At 42.3% G+C, this 19068-nt stretch overlaps 1 protein-coding gene across 1 annotated transcript in view; it reads left to right on the forward strand.

Annotated features, from left to right (window-relative positions):
* Positions 1 to 19068, forward strand: part of ABCD3 (ATP binding cassette subfamily D member 3) — a 310675-nt gene that overhangs the window by 71587 nt on the left and 220020 nt on the right. The window contains exon 2 of the mRNA XM_085601490.1: positions 3616 to 3655. Within this exon, the coding sequence (XP_085457616.1) occupies positions 3616 to 3655 (40 nt within the window). The remainder of the gene's footprint in view (positions 1 to 3615; positions 3656 to 19068) is intronic.

The raw sequence follows: 19068 nt of genomic DNA on the forward strand, positions 1-19068 counted from the left end.
GGTGCGGAGTATTATGGCAACCTAAGGAAAACTTTTTTTTTTTTTTTTACTTGTTATTAGAACATTGGAATGTTGGGAGCTCCATTGTAGACAATGGAGTGCTCCATGCTCCTACGAGCCGGTAAAGGCCTGCAGAGCAACATTCCAATGTTTTACAATAGCTTCTCGAAGCTCGAGGGGATTTAAATCCCCTCGATCTTCGAGAAGCCTTTGTTTAATTTGTTAGAACATTCTGCCCTCTAGTGGCAGAATGTTCTAATAGCCTTGTAGCCCTTCGTAGCAGGGCTATACCGCTATTAAAGTCCCACTGCTTTTGTTAAAGTCCCTCGCCTTCGGCTCGGGCCTTTAACGCTGCAGCGGGCCTTTAATAGCCGGTATAGCCCGCTACGGCGGGCTATAAGGCTATATTAGTAACCTATTCCTTTCGTGAAAAGGGGTCCCTCTCTGTTTCTCCTAGACTAATTTTAATTAAGCCTTTAAAATTCCATATCTCTGGTTCTACTGATTGGATTTTTATTTTGCTTATTGCTGTAAATGTTCTTGAGACAGACCTGGCTCCCAGCTGTGCAGATGATCCTTCCGACTCATTTGGAGATGCAAGGTTTTCAAATCTTTAATTGGATACAGTGATGCCTGGTGAGGATAGTATGTCTGTAGCTGGGTACAGGTGCTTGGTGTCCATTGCTTGGGGAGGGCTCTTAGTAACCCTTTTGTGGCGTTATTGCTTAATGACTTGCTGCTGGGTTAGGTGGAATGGTAACCACTTGTGGTTTAGAGTTATCACCATAACTGTGATCCATCAGGAGCCTAGCATTAAAATCTTATCAACCTCTTCTAACAATACTGGGCCTTTTACGGTTTGTTTGTCTGAAACCCTTCCTCTTACCGCAGAGGTAATGATCCTCTGATGAATCTTTCTCTGTCGATAAGAGGGGTGGAAATTAGGCTAACCACACTATGCATTAGCTGTGCAATGAGTGCTATTAATTGACGGTCCAATCACAAGTTTGAAATCCGATTTAAGTACACCACCCTCAATACCATGTTGTAGAAATAAAGAATAGCAACTGGAATTCCCAACCTCCTAAAGAAAGTCAAACTAGAAAAATACAGACCAAGACCTATGCTACTACTCCATAGAACAAATGAAGTAATGCTTGATGTTCTGTCAAAACTCGCTGAGTTTCCCCACAATGCATCTAAACATCAGTAAAATAGCACACTTAGAAAGGACTAACTGGCAGGACACAATAACAGACTCAACCAGTAATTTAGATTAGTTGGTTACTGTATTAAAGAATCAGAATTCATAACCATGAGCTATCATTTGAGTGTCAGTTAAAAATATCACAGCTGTCATCAGAGCTCCAAGCATTTAGCTTCAGCTTTTTCAGGTTGTTCTCATAGAATCAGTACAGAGTTCGTTACAAAGTCCCGCTACCATAAAGGCCGAAGGATAGTTTGTCATCAAACAGCTCAGATCCTGCACAAAAAGGGAGAAAGGTTCAGAATTAAAGTCTACTAAGGGAGAGTCCATTAGCATAAAGCTAAGAAATGAAATGGTTCGGAAAAGAAGGTATTCTATCTTCTACCGACTGAACCTTAAGCAAGGCAGTCTGAAGTAAAGAATTGATTGACAAAGCATCCAGATCTCAAGAAAGAAAATCAAAAATGGCACTGCCCTTCCTTTTGAAGTTTCTTCTTTTATAAAGCTTTTAGAGAATGTTCAGTGAGGTGGCATCCCACCATCATCAAAACACTACCACATGTCCATATTTGCATGGTGTCACCAAGGACACTTGTAAAAATCCCATTGTAGTCGTGGGAAAAGGAAGATGTGAAAGTCCACATAAAACCAACATTTTTGGAGAAAAATACTAAGTATCGAATTGAGTTGACATTGCATTCCTGTTCCCACAGAAATACTTCATATTGAACTTTGAAGAAATGTTCAGGAATGCTAGAAAAAGAAATACATGTTCAGTACAGATAAAGCAACATTTCGCTAACTGTAAGAGCCCTTTGTATTCAATTAGAGGAAAGGTCAGCACTAGACAAGGCATTTTGAAAACCGCCTTTAAATTGACATTTATGAATTAAACTTTTTAGATCAATTGCAATTATAATAAAATAAACTATTCAAATAAGAAATGTGTATAAAGTTCATCAAATGTTATTACATGAAAATAGCTAACGTTAGAAATACCCTACTACCACAAACTTTTTTTCATAATGTGGGTATAAATGCATCACTTTGTAAACTCATTCTGCAAAATTCATTTTCAACTGTTAATAAAGTACAGTTCTCTAGTATCATTGTTTAAAGTTTCACGTTCATAAATAGTTACTACACATTTCTGCACCGACTTTTGTAAATGGTGTACTCTTAACAAAAAGACATTGAAATCATTAGACCACTTATTAGCTTGTTCTCGTTAATAAACAACATATTCATAAGTAAGTTCATTAATGCTACTCATTATTATGTATTAGTGCTACTCTATATGTATGTGTTCTTCTCACGTTTTAAAGCGCGCTTTGGCAGTGCTTCTACCCCTCTTGTCTCTGTTTCACGTGTCACTGTGTCTAACGTGTGCAAAGTGTAATGTCAGCTTGTCGTGTCTGTTTGGCAATTTTCGAGTATTGATTTTTTTTACCCTACTTGTCTAGTGAGCAAGCAGCTGTGAGGCCTTTCTGATTACCGTTTCTCTGATATAATCATGTGTAGGTTCAGCTTTTACTTCTGATACAGTACGATGGGAGAGAAGCTTTAATGCTATATGAGCGATGCTTTCATCTCTGTTACCTGTACTATATCGCGTGTCTTTTATGTTGCTGCCGCCCTGTACAGTGCTGTGCAATTTAGAATTTGTAAGTGAAGTTCACAAGGCTGCAGCTAGCACACAATTTTTGTGCGTGAGGCTTGACATGCCACTGGTAGTACATATTGGCGTTGTGCCTTCCAGCTTTTTGGCGATTTCACTTACTCCTCCCCCCACCTTTATAAAATGTATCACATTTCATTCTTCTCTGTATATTTTCAACGTCTTAGCGTTCTTGCCTCTTCTCTCATTAGGATCTGGTTATTTCAAGTGGGTTTCCATTTTAATACATTAGATGAAGATTAGTATGATCTGGTGTGTAACAGGGAAGTGCAAATGTATTTACATTCAAATCTTTGCATCGGTGGTGAGACTGCCAACAAATTTCAGAAGTGTGCATAATGAAGTACACTTCCTCTGCAGTGCCACATCTCTCCACTTGCATATGCAGCAGTTATGCCCACAGTTTACTTTGCTGTTTGTTAGTAACCAACTTCCAACACTTCACACTACTGCATATGATAGGTGCTCTCGAAGGAAATGGGACTCCATGATCATTCAGTACACAACACCTCTGTGTAGACTGCCAAGCGGGAGTATCCTCCTAAGTCTCCGACTTTCCCAAAAACTCAGTTCTTCTCCACAATCAAATGCTTAGCGCTATCTATCAAGATATCGAGATTCCAGACTAGCTTACTTTCTGTGCATCTGTTTTTCATGTCGAATTTTCTAAAGAAATTGTACCAGATTCTGTTGCGTACATGAAGTAAAATTAGATTTCTTTTCTCAACAGTAAGAAAAATGAGAAGCCAGCATTAATACTGAACAACGAGGTAAATGTTTTTATACTGCCTGTATAGTTGATTTAAATGTTATGCTGCCTGTTCTGTTAAATGCACAGCTTGTTTTATATAGTTATTTCTGACTCGTCTGTAGTGGGCGCCCTTCTGAAAATGGGCGCCCTTCTGAAAATGGGCACCCCTCTGAAAATGGGCACCCCTCTGAAAATTGGCACCCTGGTCTCTGGCCTAGTTCGCCCATGCCCAAAGTCGGCCTTGGCTGAATATGATAATTTCATAGAGCACTGTAGAGGGAATGTAGCCCCCTGCTCTTACAAATCAACCCCGTATGGCTTGATCATGCATTCTTTGTCACGGGACTTGTGAGAAGTTTGCCTGGTATATGCTGTCCACTAATTAAAGTGGGCATCCTGTACCAGTCTAAACAAGTAGCACTAATGCGCAGTGGGCTCCAGGAGGAGACTGAACCATATACTAAAATAGTGGTATAAGAATCACAACTCCAGTCAAAGTGTCTTGAGGATGTAGAATCGCTGGTACCCCAGTGAACCACCCAAGGTGAGTAAGTAGGGAACCCACGGAGGAAGGGGTGCAGTGTGGAAACACGACTGCGTGTGCTGTACAATTCTATGGGAGAGTCGTGGTTGCAGATGTACAGTTTAAGGACCCTTCTGGGTTGACTGTGAAGCAATCCCGTGGAACTTAGGAGGTTGGAGAGCCACCCCACCCGTGGATACTGTAGTACCAGAGTTACCTATCCCAGGGAAGCAGGGTGCATAGGGCTGAAGTGGCGTCGGAAACTGATGTCAAACTCAATGGAGGACTTCGAAGAAGAGCCACTACTGGGAAGGAGAAAAGTGTCCGTCGGAATCCAAAGGTGGATACTTGATAAAGAGTACCTGAAAACAGAGGGGACAGAGTCTGGGTCACTCAGGAGTGACCAGGGGCTCGGTAGACAAATGCCCACCGACGTCGGGTGAGTAGAGGAGGTTCTTGACTCTGCAGCCACAGGGACCAGGAGACCTCGAGGACGACCAGGAGCCAGATGCGAGCTATCCAACAAAGGATGTTGAGTGCTGAGGGGTCGGTGTCCGGCTGGAGCACCAACCAGCCTTGGCAGCGGCAACCCACGCAGGAGGTCAAGTAAGGTTACGGTTCGGACCAGCAAGGTCCAGGAGAGTCACCAAACATAGGCGAGTCAGGGCAAGCCTGGAGCTACCAGGGGAGCCCAAGAAAAGCAGGGCTGAGCCTCAAGAGTGGAGGCTCAGGAGTCGTGAGGGTCCCTTCAGCAGTTTCACAAAGCAGCAGCCCACAGAGCACTCTGTGCGAGGAGGCTGGAGTTCTTTGTAGGTAATGGTGCCAGAGGTTGGGGCTACTCTGAGCCCAGTGCACTTGTTTTGGAAACGCCAACAAGCCTATGCACTTGCAAAAGTACACGGTGCACAGGGGTACGGGTATTGCACCCCCCCAAGAGGGATTCTGACCTCCAACTTGGTGAGAGGGCAGCTCGAACCTCGAAGGACTTGGAAACCCACCTCCTGTGTTGCTGGAGCCTTCGGAGTCCATAGGCGCTCAGGAGCAGCAGACCGGTCAATCGTGATGTGGTGCCTGCAGTGCCTGCAGTTGCAGGGGAGTGACTCCTTCACTCCAAGGGAGATGTCTTCAGTTTTCCTTGGTGCACCACAGGTCCTTCACGGAGCCTGTATGGTGCACGGGCACAAACCATGCTTTGGACAGAGAGGGAGGCAAAGTCTGGCCCAAACGAAGTCCAGCGAAATCCAGAGTATCGAGGTCAGAGGTTTCTTGATCAGAATCTTGTCCACGTCGAATCTAGGGTCCTACAGCCAGGTAAGCCCTTTTGTAACCTCGGGAGAGGGTTGGACAGATTCAGTGGGGTGGTTACTCCCATGTCCTTTGTCCGGTTTCACGCCAGAGCAGGAGTGGTTTGAACTGGACTATGGACAGGGACACCAAATGTGCCCATCATGCAGACTTTCAGTCGTTGGCAAGCACACCCACACTAAATCCTGTCTGGGTGGTGGTCACACCTCCCTGTGACAGGATGCCTATTGTTCTGTCTTCCCCTGCTCAAGCTTGGCTCAGCAGCAGGAGGGCAGAAATGTGTCTCTGGTCGGCAGCAACCATTTTGGACTTCCCGGGACTAGAAGGCTGGTACCGGGAACACCGGGGAGCTCACAAAGCTCGTTTCCGAAGGGTGGAATCATACCTCCCACACCGGTTGCCAGTGTGGGGGTATGATTCCACAATGTTTGATACCAAACACGATAGGGTTACATGCAGCCGTTTTAGAGATGGTCATTTCGCGGTCACATAATGCCACTCTATATGTCGTAAATGGCTGTAGCACTAACAACCCGGGAGAATGGACTCTCTAGGCTGCAGGGGTGTTCTTCTCATGCAGTGCCACCCTCTCACTTAGATCCAAGCACCCTGCCTCAGGATTGTCGAGCCCTGCTATAGGGGTCACTTGTAGGTTTGAAGTGTAGTGGCCCTTAGATATAGTAAACCTATATTTTAAGTAAGTGGTGCTAGCTCCAACTCACACAGGCTGCAATGGCAGGCCTGTAGGTTCCATTTTGCATGGCCTCTCACGGGTGGCATCATACATGCTTCAGTCCATGGGAGCCCTCTGGGGTACCTATGCCCTGGGTACATGGGTACCATATATTGGGGACTGCCAAGGGTACCCCAGTATCCAATCTGGAGTGTACCGAAGTACATTACATAACAGTTTAGGGAGAAAGCAGATAGACTGGGCCCCTCATTAGCAGGATCCCAGTCAGACTAGTCAAAAACAGTATAACATGAAGGAAAAAGTGGGGGATAAACATAAGAAGCAGATCCTACTTTCCTACAGGGCTCAATACTGTACTCTCGTTTGTTGTACGGTGCTCCTGGCAAAGCTCCTTTTTAACCATGGTCAAAGGCTTGACATGGGGGCATAGATACCTATAGATGAGCACACCTGTAACTAGGTGCGGTGAAAGAATGGTACGAACTTGTAAACCTTAATACTTGGGCATTTGCTCACTGTTACCTTGGGCTGAACTCAGTTTGTTATTTTGAATTTTCATTATTGCTATTCATGTGTTTAATTTGCATGTAATGGATGTAAAAGTTGATTAAATCTCATTCTTTGAATATACCGAAATCCTACTTTATTCGTCATCATTGTGAAGGATCGTTGAGAGTAGTCATAAACTGTGAAACGTGTGTCCAGTTGAGTTCCAGCTGAGGTGTTGATGTTCACAACATTCAAATGGAATCGTGGCAACGCGATCGAACCATAATGTACAACTTCATCCGTATGAAATTGATCATTACATTTCAATACATATTGACAAGTATTGTAGAGCTTGTGTGTCCAAGTGTAGTGTACTTATGTCAAGTATAAAGAGAGCACAAACTCAAATATTGTCCTATTTCTTATTGCTAAATTATATGTTAATTGTGTAGGGCCGGTATTAGATCTAATGGGTTGTCAAGGCAAGATTAGTGTATTCTGATTCTTGGAGGAAAAAATTCCAATTCAAAGCAAGTTGATTTAAACGTGAGCTAGTCCTTTATTTGCACTCATACATAGGGGTGGGTATGAGAAAAAACCAAGGGGTGGCACAGCCAACACGTGTTTCGCCCCCTACATGGCCTATAGGCCTGGGGCTTCTTCAGGGCTGTTCATTTTAAGGGTAGGTAAAAAACATTTGGGATATGCGAATGCATATGACATGTTAAGCACAAGAGTTAAAGAGAAAACAGGCCAGTGAGTCAAAATGTAAGAACGTTAATGGGAGAAGAAAACAGAAAGAACAATAAGATACACATTTAGGAGTAATGTTTAACAGCGGAGAATTAGTAGGGAAAAGGATAGTGCGTTTTATAGAAGAAAGCCAAAGGAAAAAAGAAGGGGGGTTTGTTTTAATTATTTGGAGAGGTCACGTGAGGGTTAGTGTGGACGGTACAGTAGGTATCAAGAATAAGTAAGTTAAAGGTACAGTGTGTGACATATTATAGGATACAATACAATATTGTGCATGTCCATATTAGAGAAAGAAGAATCACAGGACGTAATGGAGGTCATCAAGACCAAAGAAGTCAAAGGTTCCATATGCCACAGATCATTCGAGTGTATAAACAGAAACATTGTCATATATCGAGAAAAATACGTTATTTGTATCAATTTACAGGGTAAATGTAATGTGATCCACATACGCGTAACGGTATGAAATTTTCGACAAGTCATAGAGTATGGAACACGAGAGTGAATAAATAACAGTGCCAAAAAAGTATACATTGGTGAAGAACGGCAATGACGAAACGTATATATGACACATTGTGGGCCAACAAAACATTAAAGTTTGGTGTGTAAATAAGTAAAAGTTATATATTTACAGGTTTGTACCGGGTCATGGGCATCAGGGTGATGAGTTGATATTGCGTCGGTAGGGTTTGTCACGAGAGAGAGGATTTAAATTAGTCTTTATAATGGAACTGGTCGTAGCGCATGCAAGGCGAGTATGGTGATATCTCGACTCACCTGCACCGGCATCGGAAAGTGAAAATCCAAGATGCAAGGTCAATTTTTTAGAGGAAGTACTACGTTACCGACTCGGTATGAAAGCCTCAAACACCACAAATACTACAACCATGGGAGGTTCCCAACAATTTGGACGCCAACAGACACCAACAATCGGCGTAACTACGAGATCCAGAAAAAAGGAGATGGAAAGAAGAACATAATGTCCAGCAACCTAATAAAAAATCTATCCCACATCCAACTGTCCGAAAACGAAACCAGCATACTCAACAAAGGACTCTCATTCTGCCCAACTGCCCAATGGTATTTGACCAAAACACAAATAGATCTCTTCAAATTCATTCGCAAACTAAAACTCAAGGTTTTCTTTGCAGACAGGGACATAAGACAGGAAGCGCCACTCATAGCTACCACTTCGGAACTATCAATCCAAGAACTAGAAAATGTGGATTTACTAACTCACCTGAGCGAGGAAGAAAATGACTCAGATACACTGACCACAACTGCGCTGGAACTAGGAATTGAAACCAACATTTCCATAGACAGCAAATTAACCAAGAAATCTACCTTCCTACCACAACTACCGGCAGGGAACAACATAGATGCCTTTCACTTAGCAGTTACACGTGATCTGGAAAAAGAATACACTAAACACCAACGAAAATTAAAATACCTCCCACATAACATCACTCCAGAAGAGAGGAGAGCGATAAAACAACTAAAAGACAGGAAAGACCTGATTGTGAAAGAGGCTGACAAAGGAGGAAACCCGGTCACAATACACATTGATGACTACATACTAGAAGCAAATCGACAACTTGGGGATAACACCTGTTACGAACTTCTCACGAATGATCCAACCGCAGACATCCTCAAATCCATTAAAACCAGACTTGACAAATGGTATACCTTGGGACTTATATCCCAATCAGAAAAATCATTCCTGTACATACCGTACCCCACCATGCCAACCCTCTACCTCCTTCCCAAAATACATAAAGGCACCTACCCTCCACCAGGAAGACCCATCATAGCAGGAATTAATTCGCCCTGCTCACGAATAGGAGAGTACGTGGACAGAAAACTACAGGGACTAATGAAAGAAATACCGTCTTTCATCCAAGACACAAAAGACATTCTGAACAAACTCCAAGATATAACGTGGGAACCAGATTTCATACTAGTCTCTATTGACATTGTCAGCCTGTACACATCCATCGAACACCGCGATGGACTAACTGCAGCACAACTCTCATTATGGACACAATCAGCCAACTTACTGGAATGCAACAAAATGACTCTTGAAATGCTGAACTTCTGCTTGGAAAACAATGTCTTCAGCTTCAATGGGAAGATATACAGACAGAGACGCGGGACAGCTATGGGAGCCAAATTCGCGCCGCCGTACGCATGTATCTTCATGAGCCACGTGGAAAAATTCTGGCTGTGGGACCATAACTTCGCCGATTTTACCTCACACATAATACTCTGGCGACGATACATCGATGACATTTTATGCATCTGGCAAGGAGATGAAACACTTCTAAAAAGATTTCTGGAAAAACTCGACCAAAACCCCTGGGGAATCAAAACGACTCACACTTTCTCCAAAAAGGAGGTCAATTTCCTGGACGTTACTCTTTATGTCAAAGACAATACGTTACAAAGCAAACTTTACAGAAAGGACACTGCAGCTAATTCCATCCTGCGAGCTGACAGCTTCCACCCACGTCACAACATCAAAAATATCCCTAAAGGAGAACTTCTGAGGACCCGCAGAAACTGTAGCGAGGATGAAGTCTTCGAAACCAAAGGGAATGAGATCATATCAAGACTATCCGAAAGAGGATATGAGAAGTCCACACTTAAAAACACCATGACAACAGTATCAAAGTTAGATCGCAAACAGATGTTTACAACTGATGGTAAAAGAAAAAATAAGAATGACTCAGCAATAAGATTTATTACAGACTACAGCATTGGTCATCACCAAATCAGGCAAAGCCTGAAAAGACACTGGCACCTGCTACAACACACTCCAAATCTAGCTGATGAAATCAAAACCTATCCGGAGATAACCTTCAGACGTGCCCCGAACCTAAAAGACATACTGTGCAAATCAGAATTTGAGGATAAACGCAAACAAGTTACCACCTTTCTAGACAGACCGCCAGGATACCATACCTGCAAGAACTGTAGTGTCTGTAAACTGAGCCGCGACAAAACCAAAAAGATACCAATGACACAAGGAAAAGAATTCACAATAAAAGAATGGATTGATTGCAATAGCAAATTTTGCATTTATGTGATCCTTTGTCCATGCAACCTACCATACATCGGGAGTACAATCCGACCCCTACGTATCCGGATACAAGAACATTACCGTAATATCCACAAACACACATCCGGTCACCCCCTGACGGAACATTTTGCAGACAAACATCAACACAAAAAGGATTTCATCTTCTATGGACTGGAAATTGTACACCAGACCAAAAGAGGAGGAAACCGAGAACTGAGACTTCGCAGACGCGAAAGCGAGCTGATCATGAACTTCAAAACAACTGAACTAGGACTCAACAAAGATGCAGAAATGCATGTATGGCTGGGAGATGACTAATTGTATTAACTGAATGTCCACCTTTTCTGATTGTTTTTTCTCCCTAGGGTGTGAAACCATTATGATTAACATCCCTATCTTAAAACCTAGAATTTCCTCTCATTCCCCTGGAAATGTGTCTGAATAGTATTTTGTACAAAATCTACACTATATATCCAGAACCATTCCACAGTCCGACCCTTGGTATCCCCTAGAATTTCGCTTTATATTTCTTGGCGCCTTCTTGAATGGCCAATGATCCATTGGCCCCTTTCAACTCAACTAAATCCTTATAATTTTTCTTACTAGAAACTTTATTTGTCCTTGACTACTAACATGACATCTAAACGGCCAATCTACCTCCCCCGTCCCCTTCCCTATCCAAAATGGCGCTCCCGCACGAACCAGGCCACTTCCGGGTCCCGACCCGGATGTCCTTCCATGAGCCCCGCTATTTACGCTGCCTCCGCTAAGCGCACAAACAGAACTGAATGAAACAGAACACTCGTACCGGGCATTAGCCAAGATTTGAGGTAAGCATTGCAACGAAGCAGTTACTCCCGTCGGCTTTACCTCCTTCTTTGAACTAAGGATTTCTTTTCTCCTTTTTGATCCCCTCCCCTTAGAATCCGACTATATCTTTCTAGCACATCGTGGAAACGTCCATTTTCAGTAATACCCGGTAAGCTCTACTCTGCCCTTCCTTGCCTCTAACGCTTAAATACCTCACTCGTCACGAATACCATCACTGTAAAATATAAATCTGCACGACCACAATACTCGTATTTTGTTATACTTTTAAATTTAAAATTAAACACGCACAGTGAAAACGCCTCTCTGATCACGTCTTGCTGTAATCACGTCAAGTCTTGTCACCACTGTATTATCAGTTTCTACTTAACTTCATCATTCAAGAGCACGCTAAACCTTTTACATATGCCCTCACAATACCGCGCCACGTAAATATAAATACGTCTATCCCGTTTGGGACCACAATTTGCCGTGCTGCCGACCTCGACTTTTTGACGGCCGATTTATAAGTTCACGCATGAAATACCTAGTGCACGTTAATGAACTCTTTCGAATGATTCAGACGCCTGTAAATTCCCTCCTTGATTACCCTATTCACGATCTCGCGTACAACCAACCAAGATACTCACCTCGAGCATTTTATTACACAACAACCACGCCACCTGATTTTACCTGATCACTGAATCACGACCACTTGGCTTTAAGCCTTCTCACTTTTCTCGTCTATAATTGAGATATCACCATACTCGCCTTGCATGCGCTACGACCAGTTCCATTATAAAGACTAATTTAAATCCTCTCTCTCGTGACAAACCCTACCGACGCAATATCAACTCATCACCCTGATGCCCATGACCCGGTACAAACCTGTAAATATATAACTTTTACTTATTTACACACCAAACTTTAATGTTTTGTTGGCCCACAATGTGTCATATATACGTTTCGTCATTGCCGTTCTTCACCAATGTATACTTTTTTGGCACTGTTATTTATTCACTCTCGTGTTCCATACTCTATGACTTGTCGAAAATTTCATACCGTTACGCGTATGTGGATCACATTACATTTACCCTGTAAATTGATACAAATAACGTATTTTTCTCGATATATGACAATGTTTCTGTTTATACACTCGAATGATCTGTGGCATATGGAACCTTTGACTTCTTTGGTCTTGATGACCTCCATTACGTCCTGTGATTCTTCTTTCTCTAATATGGACATGCACAATATTGTATTGTATCCTATAATATGTCACACACTGTACCTTTAACTTACTTATTCTTGATACCTACTGTACCGTCCACACTAACCCTCACGTGACCTCTCCAAATAATTAAAACAAACCCCCCTTCTTTTTTCCTTTGGCTTTCTTCTATAAAACGCACTATCCTTTTCCCTACTAATTCTCCGCTGTTAAACATTACTCCTAAATGTGTATCTTATTGTTCTTTCTGTTTTCTTCTCCCATTAACGTTCTTACATTTTGACTCACTGGCCTGTTTTCTCTTTAACTCTTGTGCTTAACATGTCATATGCATTCGCATATCCCAAATGTTTTTTACCTACCCTTAAAATGAACAGCCCTGAAGAAGCCCCAGGCCTATAGGCCATGTAGGGGGCGAAACACGTGTTGGCTGTGCCACCCCTTGGTTTTTTCTCATACCCACCCCTATGTATGAGTGCAAATAAAGGACTAGCTCACGTTTAAATCAACTTGCTTTGAATTGGAATTTTTTCCTCCAAGAATCAGAATACACTAATCTTGCCTTGACAACCCATCAGAACTTTTGCTAAAACTAGGGGGATAGGGGTTTCCCCCTGTCATTGGGCAAGAACCAGTACCTCTCGACTAACGCTTATTACCTGGCGAGTAAGGGATAGGGGCCTTTCTCCCCTCTTCCGAAGAAAAACTTTACCATAAGGCCATATCCTCGAAAACCGATAAGCTTGAAATTCTGTGAATAGATACTAACAAACACCACCTACCAGGTGACATCGGAAAACTTGTAAAATACATCAAATACAGAACCCATGGCATCGTGCCAAGACCGACGAGCACAACGTTCAACAAGGATTGAGGAAACTTTCTCAACTGAACCTCTAACCAATAGGAGCACAACGTCCAAACCAAACCCTACATCAGCAAGAAATACATTTCAAAACTTGGAACGCGCAGTAAAAAGAGAAACCAGCAAATGGTGGGAAGCAGAATCTTTAAAAAAATACCTTGAAGCAGACCGAATCCCACGGGGGTTAAGAATACTAATCTTTCCCCCTTCAGACTCCACCAACCCTCAATATATGAAGAAATGGGAGGAGAACCTTAAAGAATGTTCTAATAACATGATCAGACAACTCATAGATCATGCAGAAGAGGAATACAATATAGCAAAAACTGAAGTTGACTCATTAAGCAAACACATAGAGGATTCTAACTGGGGAGAACTCATAAAGAAGAACTACGAGATCCTTAATCAAATCATTGACGAATACGAAGAGGATATCATAAAAAGAAAGAATCGTAAATTCAGGAGAGACCAACTTGACTACCAATTCGGAAGAGTGTACACTTTTGCCAAAAAGTACGACACGAAACCACAAGATACTCCAAATACGAACAATTCTGAGCAATACCCAGGAACCACTACTAGCTCTGACATCGACTCACCTGCACCGGCATCGGAAAGTGAAAATCCAAGATGCAAGGTCAATTTTTTAGAGGAAGTACTACGTTACCGACTCGGTATGAAAGCCTCAAACACCACAAATACTACAACCATGGGAGGTTCCCAACAATTTGGACGCCAACAGACACCAACAATCGGCGTAACTACGAGATCCAGAAAAAAGGAGATGGAAAGAAGAACATAATGTCCAGCAACCTAATAAAAAATCTATCCCACATCCAACTGTCCGAAAACGAAACCAGCATACTCAACAAAGGACTCTCATTCTGCCCAACTGCCCAATGGTATTTGACCAAAACACAAATAGATCTCTTCAAATTCATTCGCAAACTAAAACTCAAGGTTTTCTTTGCAGACAGGGACATAAGACAGGAAGCGCCACTCATAGCTACCACTTCGGAACTATCAATCCAAGAACTAGAAAATGTGGATTTACTAACTCACCTGAGCGAGGAAGAAAATGACTCAGATACACTGACCACAACTGCGCTGGAACTAGGAATTGAAACCAACATTTCCATAGACAGCAAATTAACCAAGAAATCAACCTTCCTACCACAACTACCGGCAGGGAACAACATAGATGCCTTTCACTTAGCAGTTACACGTGATCTGGAAAAAGAATACACTAAACACCAACGAAAATTAAAATACCTCCCACATAACATCACTCCAGAAGAGAGGAGAGCGATAAAACAACTAAAAGACAGGAAAGACCTGATTGTGAAAGAGGCTGACAAAGGAGGAAACCCGGTCACAATACACATTGATGACTACATACTAGAAGCAAATCGACAACTTGGGGATAACACCTGTTACGAACTTCTCACGAATGATCCAACCGCAGACATCCTCAAATCCATTAAAACCAGACTTGACAAATGGTATACCTTGGGACTTATATCCCAATCAGAAAAATCATTCCTGTACATACCGTACCCCACCATGCCAACCCTCTACCTCCTTCCCAAAATACATAAAGGCACCTACCCTCCACCAGGAAGACCCATCATAGCAGGAATTAATTCGCCCTGCTCACGAATAGGAGAGTACGTGGACAGAAAACTACAGGGACTAATGAAAGAAATACCGTCTTTCATCCAAGACACAAAAGACATTCTGAACAAACTCCAAGATATAACGTGGGAACCAGATTTCATACTAGTCTCTATTGACATTGTCAGCCTGTACACATCCATCGAACACCGCGATGGACTAACTGCAGCACAACTCTCATTATGGACACAATCAGCCAACTTACTGGAATGCAACAAAATGACTCTTGAAATGCTGAACTTCTGCTTGGAAAACAATGTCTTCAGCTTCAATGGGAAGATATACAGACAGAGACGCGGGACAGCTATGGGAGCCAAATTCGCGCCGCCGTACGCATGTATCTTCATGAGCCACGTGGAAAAATTCTGGCTGTGGGACCATAACTTCGCCGATTTTACCTCACACATAATACTCTGGCGACGATACATCGATGACATTTTATGCATCTGGCAAGGAGATGAAACACTTCTAAAAAGATTTCTGGAAAAACTCGACCAAAACCCCTGGGGAATCAAAACGACTCACACTTTCTCCAAAAAGGAGGTCAATTTCCTGGACGTTACTCTTTATGTCAAAGACAATACGTTACAAAGCAAACTTTACAGAAAGGACACTGCAGCTAATTCCATCCTGCGAGCTGACAGCTTCCACCCACGTCACAACATCAAAAATATCCCTAAAGGAGAACTTCTGAGGACCCGCAGAAACTGTAGCGAGGATGAAGTCTTCGAAACCAAAGGGAATGAGATCATATCAAGACTATCCGAAAGAGGATATGAGAAGTCCACACTTAAAAACACCATGACAACAGTATCAAAGTTAGATCGCAAACAGATGTTTACAACTGATGGTAAAAGAAAAAATAAGAATGACTCAGCAATAAGATTTATTACAGACTACAGCATTGGTCATCACCAAATCAGGCAAAGCCTGAAAAGACACTGGCACCTGCTACAACACACTCCAAATCTAGCTGATGAAATCAAAACCTATCCGGAGATAACCTTCAGACGTGCCCCGAACCTAAAAGACATACTGTGCAAATCAGAATTTGAGGATAAACGCAAACAAGTTACCACCTTTCTAGACAGACCGCCAGGATACCATACCTGCAAGAACTGTAGTGTCTGTAAACTGAGCCGCGACAAAACCAAAAAGATACCAATGACACAAGGAAAAGAATTCACAATAAAAGAATGGATTGATTGCAATAGCAAATTTTGCATTTATGTGATCCTTTGTCCATGCAACCTACCATACATCGGGAGTACAATCCGACCCCTACGTATCCGGATACAAGAACATTACCGTAATATCCACAAACACACATCCGGTCACCCCCTGACGGAACATTTTGCAGACAAACATCAACACAAAAAGGATTTCATCTTCTATGGACTGGAAATTGTACACCAGACCAAAAGAGGAGGAAACCGAGAACTGAGACTTCGCAGACGCGAAAGCGAGCTGATCATGAACTTCAAAACAACTGAACTAGGACTCAACAAAGATGCAGAAATGCATGTATGGCTGGGAGATGACTAATTGTATTAACTGAATGTCCACCTTTTCTGATTGTTTTTTCTCCCTAGGGTGTGAAACCATTATGATTAACATCCCTATCTTAAAACCTAGAATTTCCTCTCATTCCCCTGGAAATGTGTCTGAATAGTATTTTGTACAAAATCTACACTATATATCCAGAACCATTCCACAGTCCGACCCTTGGTATCCCCTAGAATTTCGCTTTATATTTCTTGGCGCCTTCTTGAATGGCCAATGATCCATTGGCCCCTTTCAACTCAACTAAATCCTTATAATTTTTCTTACTAGAAACTTTATTTGTCCTTGACTACTAACATGACATCTAAACGGCCAATCTACCTCCCCCGTCCCCTTCCCTATCCAAAATGGCGCTCCCGCACGAACCAGGCCACTTCCGGGTCCCGACCCGGATGTCCTTCCATGAGCCCCGCTATTTACGCTGCCTCCGCTAAGCGCACAAACAGAACTGAATGAAACAGAACACTCGTACCGGGCATTAGCCAAGATTTGAGGTAAGCATTGCAACGAAGCAGTTACTCCCGTCGGCTTTACCTCCTTCTTTGAACTAAGGATTTCTTTTCTCCTTTTTGATCCCCTCCCCTTAGAATCCGACTATATCTTTCTAGCACATCGTGGAAACGTCCATTTTCAGTAATACCCGGTAAGCTCTACTCTGCCCTTCCTTGCCTCTAACGCTTAAATACCTCACTCGTCACGAATACCATCACTGTAAAATATAAATCTGCACGACCACAATACTCGTATTTTGTTATACTTTTAAATTTAAAATTAAACACGCACAGTGAAAACGCCTCTCTGATCACGTCTTGCTGTAATCACGTCAAGTCTTGTCACCACTGTATTATCAGTTTCTACTTAACTTCATCATTCAAGAGCACGCTAAACCTTTTACATATGCCCTCACAATACCGCGCCACGTAAATATAAATACGTCTATCCCGTTTGGGACCACAATTTGCCGTGCTGCCGACCTCGACTTTTTGACGGCCGATTTATAAGTTCACGCATGAAATACCTAGTGCACGTTAATGAACTCTTTCGAATGATTCAGACGCCTGTAAATTCCCTCCTTGATTACCCTATTCACGATCTCGCGTACAACCAACCAAGATACTCACCTCGAGCATTTTATTACACAACAACCACGCCACCTGATTTTACCTGATCACTGAATCACGACCACTTGGCTTTAAGCCTTCTCACTTTTCTCGTCTATAATTGAGATATCACCATACTCGCCTTGCATGCGCTACGACCAGTTCCATTATAAAGACTAATTTAAATCCTCTCTCTCGTGACAAACCCTACCGACGCAATATCAACTCATCACCCTGATGCCCATGACCCGGTACAAACCTGTAAATATATAACTTTTACTTATTTACACACCAAACTTTAATGTTTTGTTGGCCCACAATGTGTCATATATACGTTTCGTCATTGCCGTTCTTCACCAATGTATACTTTTTTGGCACTGTTATTTATTCACTCTCGTGTTCCATACTCTATGACTTGTCGAAAATTTCATACCGTTACGCGTATGTGGATCACATTACATTTACCCTGTAAATTGATACAAATAACGTATTTTTCTCGATATATGACAATGTTTCTGTTTATACACTCGAATGATCTGTGGCATATGGAACCTTTGACTTCTTTGGTCTTGATGACCTCCATTACGTCCTGTGATTCTTCTTTCTCTAATATGGACATGCACAATATTGTATTGTATCCTATAAAATGTCACACACTGTACCTTTAACTTACTTATTCTTGATACCTACTGTACCGTCCACACTAACCCTCACGTGACCTCTCCAAATAATTAAAACAAACCCCCCTTCTTTTTTCCTTTGGCTTTCTTCTATAAAACGCACTATCCTTTTCCCTACTAATTCTCCGCTGTTAAACATTACTCCTAAATGTGTATCTTATTGTTCTTTCTGTTTTCTTCTCCCATTAACGTTCTTACATTTTGACTCACTGGCCTGTTTTCTCTTTAACTCTTGTGCTTAACATGTCATATGCATTCGCATATCCCAAATGTTTTTTACCTACCCTTAAAATGAACAGCCCTGAAGAAGCCCCAGGCCTATAGGCCATGTAGGGGGCGAAACACGTGTTGGCTGTGCCACCCCTTGGTTTTTTCTCATACCCACCCCTATGTATGAGTGCAAATAAAGGACTAGCTCACGTTTAAATCAACTTGCTTTGAATTGGAATTTTTTCCTCCAAGAATCAGAATACACTAATCTTGCCTTGACAACCCATCAGAACTTTTGCTAAAACTAGGGGGATAGGGGTTTCCCCCTGTCATTGGGCAAGAACCAGTACCTCTCGACTAACGCTTATTACCTGGCGAGTAAGGGATAGGGGCCTTTCTCCCCTCTTCCGAAGAAAAACCGGTATTAGATCTAGTTTGTCCTTTGCCAAATAAGAAAGT

Source organism: Triturus cristatus, chromosome 4_2 (genome assembly GCF_964204655.1).
Source record: "Triturus cristatus chromosome 4_2, aTriCri1.1, whole genome shotgun sequence".
Taxonomy (NCBI): Eukaryota; Metazoa; Chordata; class Amphibia; order Caudata; family Salamandridae; genus Triturus; species Triturus cristatus.